Consider the following 17,925-nt stretch of genomic DNA (forward strand, 5'->3'; position numbering starts at 1 on the left):
ATCAAAAAAATCCTCATTTATTCCCCATCTTCTGTAGAGGTTTGTGTATACAATTCTTTATAATACCAGGGGAAGATATATGCTATATCTTCTGGCCACTCTTCAATTTGTGTGTAAAAGGGGTCCTTAATTTTGTGAGTGGTGTTGTAAACCTGTTGTTTGCGTAGCCTTCAGCAAATCATTCGGTGGATTTAGGGCCCAGCTCGTAATAAGCCTTTTTTATGAATCTTGCATATTTCTCTAACTTTGGACCCAATATCTCATCCATCTATCTATTTGTTTATGAATCGTGTATGTAGCGTGTATGTTCTCATTCTGGACTGCTTCATTTGTGTGGTCTTATTAACCAATGGATGGACCTACCTCACCATTGTCATTTTCCTGAAGAAGTCTTTTTATTTCCATTTTAACGCCAGGCTGTATACTGTCCATTTGAATTGTTGTTGGTATTGTTAGGGATATTTCATTATAAGTTAGGTCAATTATTCAGTCTCTTTGCCTACAGCAGTCTTCTTTCTGCCTTAAAAAGTCATCTATTTTGCAATAAAGTGTGGCATTATAGTTACTCTCTGATATTTACTAGCATCATGACATTATTTTCCACTTTGCTCTTCACTACGATACATCTCCTTTCTAGTTTTCAAATTTAACTGAGTTTGATATCCAGATTACTTCCCCTCTTCTATGGCTGCATGTATGTGAGGTGTAATATATAGTTTTAGACCCAAATCTATTCAGTTTGTTTTTGTTATTGTTGTGGTAAATGAGTTTCATGAAGAACAGTATTATGCATCTTCTCTTTTGTCATTATGTTGGCTTTTTAAATGGATTACCCAAACCATGAACATCTAAAGACATCAGCATAAATCTTTGATATTGTATCATTACACTTGATGTGATTGATTTCACTGCATCCCCTCAATTCAACACTGGAGCATTTTTTAACCGCAAACTGGATTATATATCAACAAACAAAAGAACATGGAATCCCAAAAAAGGCCATTCTCTCTCCCCCTCAGCTCCCGAATCCCTTTATATATTAGGGGGAGGGCCTAACACAATGAAAGGGCCCCCTCCTAGATATGTGGAATCCCCCACTATATGGGCCCCTCCTCTCATTCTAGCTCTAAAATGATTCAGTTTGTTTCGTTGAGCATGGAAGGTTGTGTTCAAAGCACTCTCATGTCTGTAACGTTTGGTTCTATTCTTTGAACAAGGATTAAAGCAAACAGACTTGTTGTATGTGTGCACATCCATGCAGCTATATCACGTCTGTAAACCTAAATGTTCACTATAACTGTCGGGACTCAGTATTTGAAGATATTGTGGTGGCTGATTCTCCTGTTATCACTTTTTAAGCATAAAGCCACGGCGATAAAATAACTTTTTAATTGAATTGAATTCATTGAATATGCGTATTGGCATCTTGGGAGATGTGTGTGTATTCAAATCAGCTTCTTCAGTTCTCGTTTTCAGTAGATATTTGCACATATGTTTGCTCCCCCCCCCCTCCTCCTCCTCCTTGAGAGCTTCACTATGTATGAATTTGCATTATTAGTATTATCAGGGTTGGCTCATCACACTGTGCACATTTACTGAATGCTGTTGAGGATGAATTGTAATTGGCAGAGGGATAAAAACCATAAACGAGAGTGGCTCACAAATTGTATTTGTTTTTTGTTGAAATTCCATTAAGCACCAAGCTTGTTTTAATTACTCTTACTCTTGGTTCCAAGCAGATGGCGTCTTAAATAGAGTACTGCGCCCAACTTAATCAATGCGGTATATTAATAAATAAACACACACACACACACACAGCATATAAAAGAGACAGAGAATATGGAAACAAAATGCTGAATGCTCAGTGTAATTGCATATGTCTATCTGGCACAAAACTCATTTTGTCTCGGTTTGGCCCACTAACCTCTTATATGTCCCTTTCAGGCACCGGAACAGCCGCACACCATTCTCTCTGTGACATAGTTTTGTGTGCTGGTGATGTTGATCAGCTAATTTGCATCAAGGAAATTAAATACACAAAATAAACCAAGACGTTAAATATGAACTAAATATTTAATAATGAACTTAGAACAGTAGAAATGCAGTTGCTTTTTATATCTCTTGACAGAATGAGATCATAATCGGTGTTATTTTACAATCAATTAAACAATTGTGTCATCCCAAGGTTGGAAAGGTGTCAATCACAGCATTATACAGTTTGACAGTTAACATGAAAGGCTGAAAGGAGAACTGCCTTTGAAACAACGGAACATCTGAACCACAAAAGAAACAAGAATTAGGATTACAAAACAGTTAGCATAAAATTGCAATACAGTTTTTGGAATTAATTGCTTTATACAATTATCTCAAAATGTACCTAATTCGGCATCTTCTCTTTGACAAAAATAATTCTTTCCTATTGATTCTCTGCTTTTAAGATAACGTATTTTGCTGTGCTGTAAAAACCGCATAGACTGTACACATGCTGTTATTTTGTCCACGTTTGTTGCTCCCAAGAGGTGAAACAATGTCAAGATGGTCCCGCCTCTCTTCTTGCTCGGCAGAGATGTCTTCATACTAACAAATGCAGACTGAGAGGTCTCAGGGGTGAAGCATTTGTGGGCTTGAGCGGACTGAGGCCATTTGTTATACCTGATATCAAGTTTGGGCAGCAGCAACAGCACCGTTTGCAGCGTGAGACTGCTTCGGCTGCACTACTTCTGAAATAAGAGATTAGGTGAATGTTCAGAATATATAAAGCAGGTTGAATCGGATATAGGGAACATGATTTTTGGCTTTGCACGAACTAAGAGAAAGTCATGCACGGTGTTATTTTTAGACTATGCATTCATTTCGCTGAATTTCAATACGTGTGCTGTTTTTGTTAATGTCTTTGCTTATGTTTGCTGTTTATATAGCCCATCTGCCATTGTTTACTGTCGCACCTGTTGGCACATGGATTGATGTATGTTTTCGTATGAATCGGTTTTGTCCTGGAATATGGATGAAAATCCATATAGATTAACAGAGAACCAGGAAGGTCTTGTGTGTCACACACATCTATAACGAAGCAGTTTAGGAAGATCAGTGACTAGAATCAAATTGGGAGCTTAATACTTTTGCCTACTTAATGCTAATCTTGCTTTGTATATGCTAGTACCTTCTATAGATTAGTGATGATCACAGTTGTATTATTCTTACAAATAAATTGACCATTTCTGACACCTTTTCCTTCCTAATGTAACTGCATTCCCTGTGGAAATGTCAGCGTTACAACTGTCATCATAAGTCAACGCTAATGTAAAGCACATTTGCATATTTCTTACATCTTCAATAGTGTGGATTTTAACTTGTTTTCTACATACCAATATGGTATACACAAGAAGTGGAATTATCAAAACTATAATTCATTTATTAAATAATGTAATACAAGTGTTGTCGTTGTTATAATAGCAATTATTCAAAACCTTATACTCGTACACAGTGCAGGAACTACTGACAACAGAACCTGACAGTGATATGTATATGTATATGTATGTATATGGCGCACTCATGCAAATAAGAGGCAGCCCCTAATTCACAAACACTTTGCAACATCGACTGCAATTATTGCGGCACAAAAAAGACATTTTGAAAGGTGGTGGTAAGTCAAAACACGTGCAGTGCAATCGTGTTGGCTATTTACAATGACTGCCATCGCTGCTGATAGAAGCCGACAATTTCCTACAAATCTTGCAAAAGTGTCTCTTTAAAGCAAATAATCTTTGAGCAGGAAGAATAAACTATAACAGACTCATGACATTTTGGGGCTAACAAAACCATGGAACCCAAGAATAAGAAAACAATTACGATAAAACCTGAACATAACAAAATAAACAAAAAGTGACACACAGTTAATAATTCACTTCGATGTTTTTTTTCACCATTTAACTCTTCAACTACACAACCTCTTTGTCACATACAAGCATCCTGGAAAATACAAATACAGCAATCTTTTTTTTAAATGTGCGTTAGCCTCAATCAGTGCAGTATGTGTTATATATATTTGTACATGCACGCATATAATATGAATTAAGCATCATATTCCTCAAACCCCTCCAATGAATCACCACCTTAACTAATGGCATGGAATTTTTCAAAGGCTCTGCGTGTCAGAACAAGATGAAATCATAGTGGGATGTGCCTGATTATGGACATTAACCAGAATGCCTAAAATAGCGAACAAGCACCATAATTTAAACTCGTTAAAGTAACCCCAGTGGTGACCCTTGATGGAGTGTGGGAGTATAATGCTTTGGTCAATTAGGCAAATTAGCGTATTCCTCCCACATACTATGACACAATATATCAACTTGCTTCAGTGATGTAGTACTTCTGTATCTGTTTGTTCTGTCTCCAGGCAACCAAACATTATTGTTGAAGTTGTTTTAAGACATTTATTGCTTCAGATTCAGAATTTGTCTCAAAGAGCAAAAAAAAGAAGAACGGTTGTGACAATCATGTGTGATTATTACAGTTATCTCTGCAACTGTTATTGAATAGTGAATAGTAGCAGGTGGTAAATGGAAGCTTCAGGGGGGCTTTTTATGTGAGTGTTTTAGTGTTATGTGAACATGTCTGAGAGATTTTATTATCAGTCGAGGTTGTTTATCAAAACTGGATATTGAACGGCTGAATTGTTTTTGCTTGCTGTTTGCTTTGTGGTCTTAAAATAGGTGTGGAGAAATATGCAAAGGGTTGGTTATGTGTGTGTGTGTGTGTGTGTGTGTGTGTGTGTGTGTGTGTGTGTGTGTGTGTGTGTGTGTGTGTGTGTGTATATTGGGGGGTGAAATGTGATGTCATTATCATCAAGATTCTCCCCCTATGAGAGTGAAACCATTTATAGCCCAGTTTGACGTAGTCGTCGGCTTAGCCGCAGGCTGCTCCAGTACGAAGACACTTTAAATCTTTTCTTGCCACAGATTTAAGGTTGAAGGCTGCAGGTGTAGCTGGGAGACTGTGATATTTATTTGGAAATATCAGATGTACACTCATAATACTGCATATTCTTATCATCTAAGCCTCCTGGTAGTATTCCTACTGTGACATATATAATAAATACAAGCTTTAAGCTTTAAATATGATTTAATCTCCTCTTGTATGTTTCTTTTGGCTTTTGTGTTTGTTTTGTGAACTCATAATCTAGCTAGTAATTTAGGACAATACAAAAAAAATAACATGATCTTCTACTGAACTCCCAGCGCTTCTGCGCAATGCTGTGCTCATTTACAAACAATCGAACAGTGGGTAGGTAGAAAACAAATTGCCGAAATGTCATGATAACTTGGATAACTATACACACTGAATTTCTAAATAATGCAACTTGCTGGAAATCAGTAAAAGGCTGTTTTAGAGGTGACTTTGTGGGAAAACAGCAGCTATAGCAGTGATGATGTAATCTACCTGTGTATCCCAAACAATCACCAGCTTCAAGCACAGGAGCTCCTCATGCAAGTAAAGTAAGCATGAAATTCATGCTGTTGGCCTGCTGCACAAGAGCAGAGGAGCCCCCTCTCATGCTGCATATTATATTAGTAATGTACATCATGTATAAATACTTGAAATGTGCCAAATGTGTAAAACTCATGAGATAGTGACAATACAGGATTTAATAAATATTTTATCAGCCCTTCAAGATTATAAAAATAGACTCGGCACACTGGAACTGGAAACGCAGATCAAACTAAACATTCATGAGATGAACAACATCATCACAGAGCAAACCGTTGCAATATTCATTGAAGAGCCAGAGGTGTAACATCAACACCTGTTCAACAACAGTACCACCAACCTAGGCTAGCTCTCAGTCTTCATGCTAAGCTAAAGAGACTGGTATCAATCATATCTAACTCCCATCAACAAAGCAACACAAATTCAAACTGCTCCTATAATAAAGGGTGTCAGCCACACTGAAATGAAAACAATGTAAAATATTAACAATATAAAAGACTCTTTGCTTTAACTAAAGTAACATTAAAGATTAAAACATGTAATGGCCTAATGTTGTATGTATCACTGCAGACACCATTACACATTCCATTGGCGTGAGTGGAGAGGAAATTATGAGGATGTTACAGTTATTAAGAGACTTGAGCACTTATCTGGTGTGGTAAACAATGTCGATGGACAACTGGGCTGATTTTGATGGCATATTCTGTTTTGTTTGTAAGAATAAAAAAGTCATAATCTTAACCCACGCACAAAGGTATACAGGCGCAATAGCGTGTGGGTTAGGTAGAGGTCTAATTTGTCTGTAACAGTACACTAAAGGTCGCACAGATATCTATGCAGCATGATCCCTCATGGACCGGTTTCTTATCACTGCTGGTGTCCTGCTCTCTTGGCTCGTCCGACATCTCATTCGTCCAGCAAATTAGATGTAAAAATGAGAAATGATTGTGCCTGCAGGGGCCGTGGATCCTCTATGCAATACATTCTGCTCCAACACTAAGAACATATTCATATAAAGGGGAGAAGACAATAAGATGGTGAATTGCATCACCTCTCATGCAGGTGAGGTGAGGTGGCAAATTCCTTTAGGCTCCAAAAACCATGCCTTGCTGCTGAAAGATGGCTGATGCACATTGCTACATTTCATAATCCAATCACGAAACGTTAGTGCAGCTTGTTTGTCTCTGACATTACGTGTTTCATCAACCACTAAACTTCTATAATTCCGGCCTTTTTGCTTTCGCCAATAACAAAATGAAACATTCATAGTTTGGTCTCAAACATAACCTGGGTTCCACTTATTATATCATGATGATACCACTTACACGTTTGAAATCGACCTTGATATTCCATCATTCCATCTCTATGACCTGATTTTACATAGTGCTACTATACCACACTGGAGTTTATTCTGGGCTGTGTGCTGTTAAAGGTACAAGAGATATAGAAGGAACATGGCTTTCACGATGTGTCCAGGCTAATCTCCACGAGACAAAGCCCCAGGGAGCAATATTAGGGCAATGTCCACATCTATCTGAGCTTGATATGTAAATTAAAGAGTCCTTAAAAGCCCTCAGCAGGGTGTAGGAAGTGCTGTCGTACCGGCCTGTCAAGAAAGGTTCGGGCTACTGGCTAATAGTCACCAAAGGCACTGGGCCGTCCCTTTTTTCCACACAGGAAGTTTTTTTTGTGGTGGCTGCACTTAAAGTGAAGTTGTACAGGATCTGTAGAAAAGGGTGATTCGAAAAGTTAAGGATTCTTAGCTTTTGGTTTCCTGCTACCGAACAAACCCCCTGTGTGACACAGGGTACTGAATTTGTGACCATTTAAACCAGACTGCTTTCACAGGTTGTCAACATTAACACCAAACCTGCCTTTGGAAATGACATTACAAATACTCCAAATGTCTTTTGCCAGGTAGCCTATACTGAGAGGAAACGTCATTTTTGTCTGCATTACGTCCTGCGGTAACAATATTCAAAGGGAGGAAGTGTGACCTTGGCATATAGGAAGAATAAAGACCCTTTTACAGTTTGTGAACAATGATGACGAATGTAAGTGTGTGCACCCACGTACAACAGAGTGCAATAACGTGTCAAGCTAAGCAAGGGCAAGGACACCAGTGACAAATTAAAAGCATGCAAGTCACTAGATTTCAACTACATGACTCAGATGTTAAATAGCTTGCAGCCATAGATGCTGCCGGGGTTTTGGTTTAACAAATGACCATGTTAACTGGTGACTCTCAGCCGAATGTGTCCGTTGTTGCTCGTATAGTCACAGCAGCTGTTGAAAACACGAACATAACATGTAGGTGCCCTCTTAAAAGCCTTCAATCAATCTTGAATGCATATCTATGTTTATTTTCGGGGCCAACCATTAAGAGGTTCACGGATGCATTTAGCTCGTTAGACTTAAACACCTGTTTAACTTGCGCATACATATTTTTGATGGCGTCGGCTGTAAAAACGTCTATAAACACATTTCCTTTTAGCACAAGCTTACATATAGATGAACCTTAAACCATACCAGACTTTGTGCAAAGCTATGTGAGAAAGTCACATTTCAGTTTCTCTACTTCTTCAGCAAAAATGCAACTACCACGTGTTCCTGTGTCTATGTAATTGAGAAAAAGAGAATGTATGGCTGAAAAAAGCTGCAGGCCACCTCAAGAATACTCCATAGTGTTTTCTTCTAAAGTTTTTCTATTGTAATCCTGTCGATTTCTCACCGAAAAATGTGTAAGGCATACTGTTTAAGGAAGTGGCTCCATCAATCACAGGAAAAAGTCCTTTGGGCACTATTGTGTTCACACCGAGTGAGCTAAGTCTGCCTCCTTACTTATGTGGAGCCGCAAAGCACGTGGAAGAGGTGATTGTGGGCGTGCAGGCCTAAATGTGGTCAAGATGGACTAACGGGCTGTGGAGAGGATTGTAAAGGTCTTTGTGTTGCATCTGTTGAAACAGCTTTAAGTGATTTTCCGTGTCCCAGTTTCCTTCTGCCGCACAGTGTGTGTGTGTATGTGTGTGTGTGTGTGTGTGTGTGTGTGTGTGTGTGTGTGTGCACTGCTTGTAGCAATCTTCATCCCACATGCACCACCTTTAAACATGCATTCATTGTTCACTCCTTTACCTAGATAGAAAACATGCATTCTACCATGCATATTATGTGTGTAATGGTTTAATGTTTCTTCATTCAAGATAAGAGGTCAACAAATTGCATTAACCTCTTATCACATCAAAGGCTGTTAATGTACATTATTGTATTACAAATACACATAGTGTTATAATACACAATTGGGAATCATCCAAAATGCTTCAAGTCACATGCCTATTTTTTTATTGCAGATAATCTCACAAAATTGCAAACTAATAGCACAACAAAACCAAAAACTTAGTACACCAGATCCACAAGTAATTAAAACATTAGCAAATATACTTTTGAACTTGCTGAGAGGGATGGGAAGCCAGATGTTCAGTTTGCTCTGAAGCTCATTTCAGGATCAAGGACCATACTTAAACAAAGTCATTGTCCTTGCTTCGGTTCACACATGAAGTAGCTTTTGACACAACCTCTTGATACACCTGAAGTTATGTGAGTGAAACATCATTTTGAGATAATTGTGAACTTTCTGAGGATAGCCTGAGAGTATTAAACGATCTCCTGGTATAACAGTTCACATCAGGTATCACATCACATGTTATGAGGTGTTGTCAGAGTCAACATACATGTTGTAAGGGAAATGCAACAGGGGCTCAGGTTGTTGACAGTACTGCCATCTGGCTATCAGCTAGCCTGACCAGCAGTGGCAGCACCACTAGCTGGCTCGATAAAGAGAGAGTGGATGGGCGCTGACGGGTAGAGCCGGCTGGTCGTATTTGTGCTCTAGTTGCCTGCCAATCAGAACGGAGTCATGCTGCAGCGACTTTCTTCGCAGAGTGTCAGTTTTTGTCTTTGTCTGTTGCCCTGTCAGCAGAGGGATTGCAGATGTGATGACAAGGCACTCGGCATCAGTCGAGAGGTGCATGTTGTGTTCAAAAGGCCACTCCTACCGGTGCAAAGGCTACTGGCTCTTACAGTATCTTCTAATTCCATCCATCAGGACTACAATTTCAAGACAGATGCTTAAAGCCGCAGCAGTCAATGTTTTTATATTAACAATGGTCCACATTCCCATGTGTAATGTGAAAGGTGTAGCTCATAGTAAAGAACCTAAACGGAGAATAATCACCTGACTCTGCAGTTCCCTTCAGCTTTACGAGGTGATTTAGCGCCTTTCAGCTCGTTGCTTTAGTTTTTTGGCAACAACCTTACCGTATTGGATCATTCTGGAAGCTCTCATCGGGGTTCTTCACAGACTCAGATGGCAGATGTTTTCAGTGATAAAACTCAGATAAATTCACTGTACTGTCAGTGTTCAACAAGTTCCCTGACAAACTATGAATTACCCTTTACAGGTCACCCATAGAAAAAGTAATTACCTTACTATACTCAACACCAAAAGTGATTATGTTTCATTATTTGTTAATTAGTTTCTTGACTTACAGCTCTATCAAAGGTGCGTTTAAACAACTCCACACCCATACGTCTCATGTATTTAACACATCTAGGAATAGAAAATGAGACATTACGGTTCAACAAACAACCAGTTCACAGTTTTGAATTACAATATTTACGAACAGCCTAACTCTGGTGACTGCACGCAGCATTTCGCTGCATAGAAGCCTCTGCCTTGCTGTGAAGATGTGGATTTCGCACACCCTGAACAAAAAGCCAGATGATGATCCATGTAGGTTTACCAGTGGCTGTCTTGTAAGCTAAAAAGAAACAATGTGTGAATTAGGCAACTTTAGAGTTAAGGCCTTTTCCCACCGGGGGCATGACAAATAACGCAAAAATGCAGAAGTCGCTAAACCTTTTCCATTAAATGTTCGAATCGAGTTGTGTAGGCAGAGGACCAACTACCAAGATCCTGTTGAGTCAGAGCAGCGTCTGGCACTCTGTCTGAGGTAGGTTGTTGTGTAGCCTACAAGCTACTGTAAGATATGTTATTGAGTTTCCTTTTTGTGAAATGGTCTGAGTGGATTTGAGTTTCCTCTGGTAAACAGTCACAAAGTGTATCTGTCTGTGGCTTTTATTGTGTAAGGTCAGAATGGAAGATATGGATCTGGTGTATAAAAATATCGCTTTTTTGCCAAGTAATATTCACATTCAGTGTGAAAGTAGTCATGACAAAAAACAACAGTTAGAAAACATATGTTGATGTGGAAATTCCTCCTGTTTTGGTCGAAGGCTAACCTCTCATCCTATGGCGCCAAGCTAAACGCTCTGAATCCAGTGAATTCACAAAGACATTTAATAGCTTTGTCCTAAGAGAGTAAACAAGCTGACCACACAATTATAAAGAGTAATTCTGTTGTTAACTCAGAGTTAGTCTCCTTGGACTAGCAATTGTACTAAAATGTCTAAGTGTAAAGCTTTACGTTACTCGTTATTGGAAATAAATCACATTGGAGAAGTTGGTAAGGACCAAACAAAGCTAGAGGGAGAGTGACTATTTGGATTTTGTCAGGTGGAATGAAAAGACAACCCCAAAGGAATGCTTATGTTTCCTCCTGCTTGCTGGATGTGTTGGTTCACTGTTTGTTTACATGTTTGCTGTGTCCAAGTATCCCCAAAAAAAAGATGTCAGCTTTAATGAATGTAAAATTAGTGAGATCCATATGAAACATTAAACCCATTAAACCCACTTTTCACCATCAAGCCAAAGTTTTTAACGCGTTGGGTTTCAAAGCAACTGGTGATCTTTTTTTTTTTTCTTTTTTTTTAAATAAGGTGAACACTGCTAAAACTCCTTATGAACAGGGAGGAATAATCATATGGTTATTGCAGGCACAACAGAGAGCTTGATTCATAATAAAATGGGCAATTTCACCTAAATACCCCCTCAGGGTAACGGGTGAACTAAGGAGGGATTTGATGCGAGGGGTATGAGAGCTGTGATGGTGTGTTATCAGCTGAGTAATTTGCTCTTGTATAAACATGAATTACTGTTATCTAAGTGCCCCCTTACAGCCGATTGGCTCCTCATTAGGCCTGTGTGAAATGAGATTAGCAGCGAGCCTCTAAATTATGATCCAATCCCAGAACACATAATCTCTCACACACACACACATATCTTTGTCTCTTTCCTCCGTCTATTTCTGGATCCATCTATTTCTGTCTTCTCTCTTTTTACCTTGTTGTCTCCTTTGCCCACTTCTTCCCCTGTGATTGCTCCTTCCTCGTTCTCTCCTCGCTTGACCTCCTGCTCTCTCTCTCTCTCGCTCTCTCTCTCTCTCTCTCTCTCTCAGAGTGTAACTGCAGCGGGAGGTCAGACGACTGTGTGTTTGACATGGAGCAGTACCGGAGCACTGGCAGTGGGGGGCGCTGTGTGAGCTGCAGAGCCAACACTGACGGGCCCCATTGTGAGCGCTGCAGAGAGAACCACTTCAGGACATCTGCCGAGGAGCCCTGCCTACCATGCAACTGCAATATTAATGGTAAACTGCTGCTACAAAACCCTTAATTGTTTTGATAATAACTTAAAAGCCCCTATTATAATCCATGCAAATATCATTACTCACTATTTTTGTTTTCTCTGGCATGAAAAAATTTAATTATGGTTAGATTGGAATGCTGTATTGGCACAATTATGCAACCATATGCAAGATTTAGCTACTCATAGGATTAGTTGTAGCCGATTTTATGGCTAAATGCTTTTTAAATCATTATTAATATTACATTACACTAACCCATCGACTGCTCAACTGTCAAACCTAGCCTGAGAGTAGAGGCTGGTTCATAATTTATACAATCGTGTTCGTCTCATGTCTTGCACATCCCATCAGATGTATCCTCGCCTCAGCTTCCCAAATGACCATTAAATAAATCCATGTCTTTGCTGCTCTAGCCTTGCTGTTGTAAATTGATCCGGTTGACTCATTGAACTTCATCAGTGAATAGACTCAGTGTTCATTTAACAGTCTAATTTTAGGTGGAGGGACATTAAATGTTTGGGCTCTTAATTACACCATCGCCCGGGACAGAGAACAAGATGAAGAAATGGACAAATACATCAGCAATCTTGTCCTCTACATTTACTAGATAGTGTCAGATGATTGCCAAGAGTTGTTGGAGTCCATTATATTGATCAAAGGTTATAAAAAACTCCATCAGGCTTCCTTTTCTCATGTCCACAATATCCCAGCTGGTCTTTTTTCTCCATTAACTAAAGCTACAGTGTGTCAGCTGCAGTGTGGTTGCAAGGTTTTACACCGCTCTTCCAAGCTCATCTCCAGGGTTTTTGAAGAGAATTCAATAACAGGTATTCAGTTATCCCCGTCATGACAAATTATTAATGATACATTGATCCATTTCATGTAATTCACCCTGTGGATTATGAGGTACTTTCCTCCATTTTCTTGAAAATACTCCCCGTTTCCCTTTTGTCGTCCTTCTCTCTGTGTACTCTTTTCATTCCCTTTTCTTTTTTTTTCTGCCTGCTGATCCATATGCTGTCCCCCCCCCAGGTTCAGTGAGTCTGCAGTGTGATGTAGAAGGAAGGTGTGCGTGTCGCGTCGGCGTGACAGGGGAGAAGTGTGACACATGTCGGGCTGGCTTTCACTCGCTTGGCCATGGCGGCTGCAGGTGAGCGACACGCATACACACTGATGTGCTCACACGAGAGCCACAAAAACAAAGCAAACATTTAAAGGATGACTAAATGATAGACAATAGAGAGAAGGGGTTATTAAAACTGGTAAAACAGACACGGACTTTGTTTCATACATCTTCCCTGTTTTGCAGTTATATCCCCACACCCCAATTGATCAAACTACAAAGCGGCCGTAAACAACAGCATTCTCATTTCTCTATGTGACACCACTGTGAATTAGGGACCTTCTTATCAGCGACTACCAGGATGTGTTGTACACTATCAAACTGCTAACAACTGCTGTAAAAAGCAAGCCGACCCAGAGCTCTGTAATATTCCGCGTGGAAACATGAACTTGCGAATAAAAGTTTTCTTTCAATTTAATCAAGATTCCTGCAAATCATCTCCTTACAAGAATTAATGTTAATTTCTTCCGTCTTATCTGACGAGACAGTAGGACAGGGCTGATGTTTATACAATCTGACTAATCTTTATGGTTCCATACTGCATTTTGTGAAGCAAACTTCATATTATTTGTGTTAAAGGACCAGTGTGTAGCAGTTAGAGGGATCTATTGGCATGCATGGAATAAAATATTAATAAGTACGTTTTCTTCAATGTATGATGGAAATACGAATCGTCTTTTTGATACCTTAGAATTAACTGTATACAGAGCGGGTCCCCTTCATGGAGTCTCTGCTATGTTGCACCGCCATGTTTCTACAGCAGCCTAGGAGGGACAAACCAAACACTGGCTCGGGAAAAGGACATTCGCGTTTTGCGTCAGCCACCGTAGTTCTCCTACGAGCTTGGCACACGAGAGAGAAGTTTCAGTTGGTTGTAATCTTTAATCTTGCCTAAAGAGTTTGCTGGAGACAAAAACATGGCTGAACAGAGATTAAATATTGGATTTACATTCATCAAGTGGCCTGAAACATGACTCCAAATAAATGCTAAGGTTTAATATCTGGACGATGTGTGAATAAGAAACTCTTTTCAATATCAGCTTGAGAAAGGTAATATGTCAGTGTTGCGTTTACAGCTACTGTTGCTGCCCAAACATTTACCGTATAGGTTTGAGAAATAACTTATATAAAGTCATTTAAAGACAATTAAATAGTTTTCCTTTTCAATCCAATGTTCAAAACTGGAAACACATAAAACAAAAAGAAAGAAACATTGGTCTCCTGCTCTATGGAGACTGTCCTGTTGCTGTTGTTTTGGTTGGTGAGCCGGCCCTCCTCACCAGGAGAAACAGACCCGCTGTTTGAAGATCCCATGCGGTCTCCTCCACCTGTTACCATGGTGACCGGATCGCGCCTCACTGCCTTCAGAAGCTTCAGAGAACCATTTCAGCCGCAGCCAACCCCAAGGACAAACTCGGCCTCAGAAACCTGCTTTTCTTCAAAGACAGTGTTATGCATGATGCTTTAGTGAGGAGAGGCTCGTGTTGTATATAGTTGTGCATATAACATAATGCCGTGCTAATCTGGCTTCATTGACCCGAACATCCATGATCTCTGTCTACTGTCACCAACTATTATTGGTAAGCTATCTATAGATCGTGAATAATTCAACTTAAACTCGCTAATTCCTGTTTTTTTCTCATTTATTAAATTTTTTAGCATGTAGTCAATAAATGATTCTATTTATTTAAAGAAGTACTGTTTGGTGTTCCTTGCAGAGACAAACGAATCACAGATTGGAAAAAAATATCACATAATTGTCAGATTCATGGCTGACCACAATCGTTCTCTGTTAATTAGCGGTTCCGAGTAAGAACAAAATGTCTATTGAAATGTTGTTTTTTTATATTTGTACTTGGCTCTGATTTGGATTGCTTCAGTGTGCTACAAGAATGAGCTCAGCGGGTTTAATTGATTTTAAGATAGGCAGAGTTGCTTTCATCCCTAAGATATGAGGCTGATTTACCCCTGAGGCTGTGCACACTCACACACTCAGTCGGGGTGCTTTTTTTTTTCTTTTTTTTTTTGCGTCTGTTGTTGCAGCTTGAAGATTCACTCACCTGCTGCATACATTTTGATGATGAAAAGCACATTCCTACTTTCTCTGACCTGAGAGTTCTCCTCCTAAGTATGTATGCATAAGAGCCTGCTTGTAAATGTATATGATATGTGTGTGTGTGTGTGTGTGTGTGTGTGTGTGTGTGTGTGTGTGTGTGTGTGTGTGTGTGTGTGTGTGTGTGTGTGTGTGTGTGTGTGTGTGTGTGTGTGTGTATGAGAAGTATGTTGCAGTATTTATATTCATAAGAAGTATATCCAAGCTTTCCCTGACCTCCTCTCTCTGCCGAGGGAATGCTAAGTTGAGATGGTGTTGAATTGCATATCAATGGCTGTTTGGTGTTTACATTATTTCTCAACACCTAACTGTGGCAAAAAACAGTGGAACTGTTAAACAGAAAAGTAGAACTTCATTTTTAATTCTTGAAAAACAATCTTAATATTTATTCTTGTGACTTAAAAGTTGCTACAATCATTATTTTGGTATAAACAAAGGATGTATAAATGAAAGGGGTGACTCGAAACCAATTGTGGTCCTTTGGTTGCGGTTATTGGCCACAACTTTTTAGCGTATAAATAAATAGGGACAGCAAACAACAAAACATACAGCCCAAAATTAATACATTTTTTTATATTTGTTTTATTAGTGACTTAAAATATTGCTATAAAGCACTTGCCTTGATGCATTTTACTCGCGTGTGTAAAGGCATCTGTTTTAGAGACGGCAGCGAAGCAAGTTAAGTTGTTTGACTATAGGGTTTAGACTGCACAGTAATGTCAGCCAATCACAACACATTAGGGTGGGACTTGTCCAAAAATGTAAACAGACTCAGATTTTCTGAGGTGGTATATCAGACTTTCGCCAAATTCTGTCGAAAGAACAGCAAACACATCCGTCTTCTCAGGGAAAGTCCAGTTGATTGTTCTACTTTTAGCGAAAATATACCATCCAGTTTGTTAAAAACTGGCGCCATAATGGCTTCAACCAAAAGTTCAACATCAGCTGCAGCCATCAGAGCTTGTAGATTTGTCTGATTCCCAGACAAGGTGGAACCCAAACTTCAAATATAATGGTAAATATTGGATTTGTATTAGCCTGGTGGGTAAAAAACACAACTCCAAATGAAGGCTCATGTTACTTCATATCTGAATGCGTAGGAAACTGTCGCTAACATGTTCAGCATATCAACTTTAGTGGTTATTATATTCAAGTGCTGTATTTACGGCTTGTACTCGCTGCCCACATACGGCTAAAATGAATGAAGGTTCAGAGTGAGGCTCACGATAAAGGAGGCTTTTCTGAATATCACAAGTTTTGACGAAAACAAATTCATAAATCAGAAGTGTACAATAATTGTACAGCTGACTCTTAGTTTAGATTATCTTCACAGATGCTTTCAATACACACATATATGCATGCGCACATGCTAACATGCACACACACACACACACAGTTTTTTCTCATTCATGCAGCAAAATCAGGCTGTCGAGTTGAGGTGTGAATTATTCAGACCACTGGAGCAGAGACAAGTGGAGACGGCTTGCCTTGGGATGATTGAATTATTTGTAATAGTGCCTCGTTAAAAAAATAGATTCTGTGTTACAGTTCCAAAGAAAAGTAATCAATCAATGAAGGTGATGAAACGCATTTTGACGTTGTCCAAGTCACCGCTGACGCATACTGTGCACCTTGCTTGCTTTTCTTCAAGGTTGGTCACACAGCCTTTACTGTTTTCTGATAGATTGTGCACTAAATCTCGCATCTTAGTGTTGATGATTTGAACGTTATTAGGGAGACGCAGGTTCAAGGCCCAGGACAAGTATCCATGTTGTCGAGGCGTCCTTGAGCAAGACGCCCCACGGTTTCCTGTGTAGCTGACCATCTGTGATGTGGAAGGGGGCAAGCCAATAGAGAATATCCTCGTGGAGTTCAAATGACATTATCCCTGTCCTTTAAATTCCTGTTCACACACACACACACACGTTTGTTTGGTGCAGTGGATTTAAATCCTTCATCTTTACTTCACTTGTTGTCTGTAGGCCTTGTGAGTGTGACCCCAGCGGGACTGTGGACGACTGCTCTCCTCTGGATGGACGTTGTCACTGTAAGCCAAACGTGGAGGGGCAGAGCTGTGACAGGTGTGTTATGCGTTTGCTGCTTACATCACGTATGTGCACACATATGACCCGTGGTTACCCTCCCCTATAGAACAACTGAAACCCTTCCTATGTACAGAATATAGTGTTTTTAATAATATATGAGCTTGAAACATTTATGTTATCACTCCTAGATTTGATAGTGATGAATACAAATATTTGCTGCAGTATTTTCCCTCCTGCAGGTGTGGCAGTGTGTTAAATGTTTAAGAATAATTTGTCTAAAAATCGCTCCATGTTTTGGGGCTGTCCGTCACTGTGACTACTTTGACAGTGAACATGACTTTTCCAACATGTCAATAACCCCGTCTCTGCTTCCCCTCTGTCTGCTTCCGTCTTGCTCCTCTGGGATTTGGGATCAAACAGATAAACCCACCGTGACATTAGCAATACACACAGCCCCCGGTCTCAAACTATTGAATAATTCTGTGCTCCATGTTTGTTGACTTTTTTTTGCTGATTTCACGGCTCGTTGAGCAAGCCCCTCTCCTGTGTAATGTGACCAGTGTAGTGGCTGATTTTTAGCGGTGTTCCTCTCCCACCCATATGGCAGCTAGTGTC

The 17,925-nt window shown here is 39.7% G+C and overlaps 1 protein-coding gene across 1 annotated transcript in view; it reads left to right on the forward strand.

The window, feature by feature from the left end:
* The window catches only part of lamc3 (laminin, gamma 3), a 92,418-nt gene that overhangs the window by 27,736 nt on the left and 46,757 nt on the right, over positions 1-17,925 (forward strand). The window contains exons 5-7 of the mRNA XM_076098300.1: positions 11,844-12,032; positions 13,062-13,179; positions 17,248-17,346. Coding sequence (XP_075954415.1) covers positions 11,844-12,032; positions 13,062-13,179; positions 17,248-17,346 — 406 coding nt within the window. The remainder of the gene's footprint in view (positions 1-11,843; positions 12,033-13,061; positions 13,180-17,247; positions 17,347-17,925) is intronic.

This window comes from Anarhichas minor, unplaced genomic scaffold, assembly GCF_050575085.1.
Source record: "Anarhichas minor isolate MPS153535 unplaced genomic scaffold, ASM5057508v1 ptg000002l, whole genome shotgun sequence".
NCBI lineage: Eukaryota > Metazoa > Chordata > Actinopteri > Perciformes > Anarhichadidae > Anarhichas > Anarhichas minor.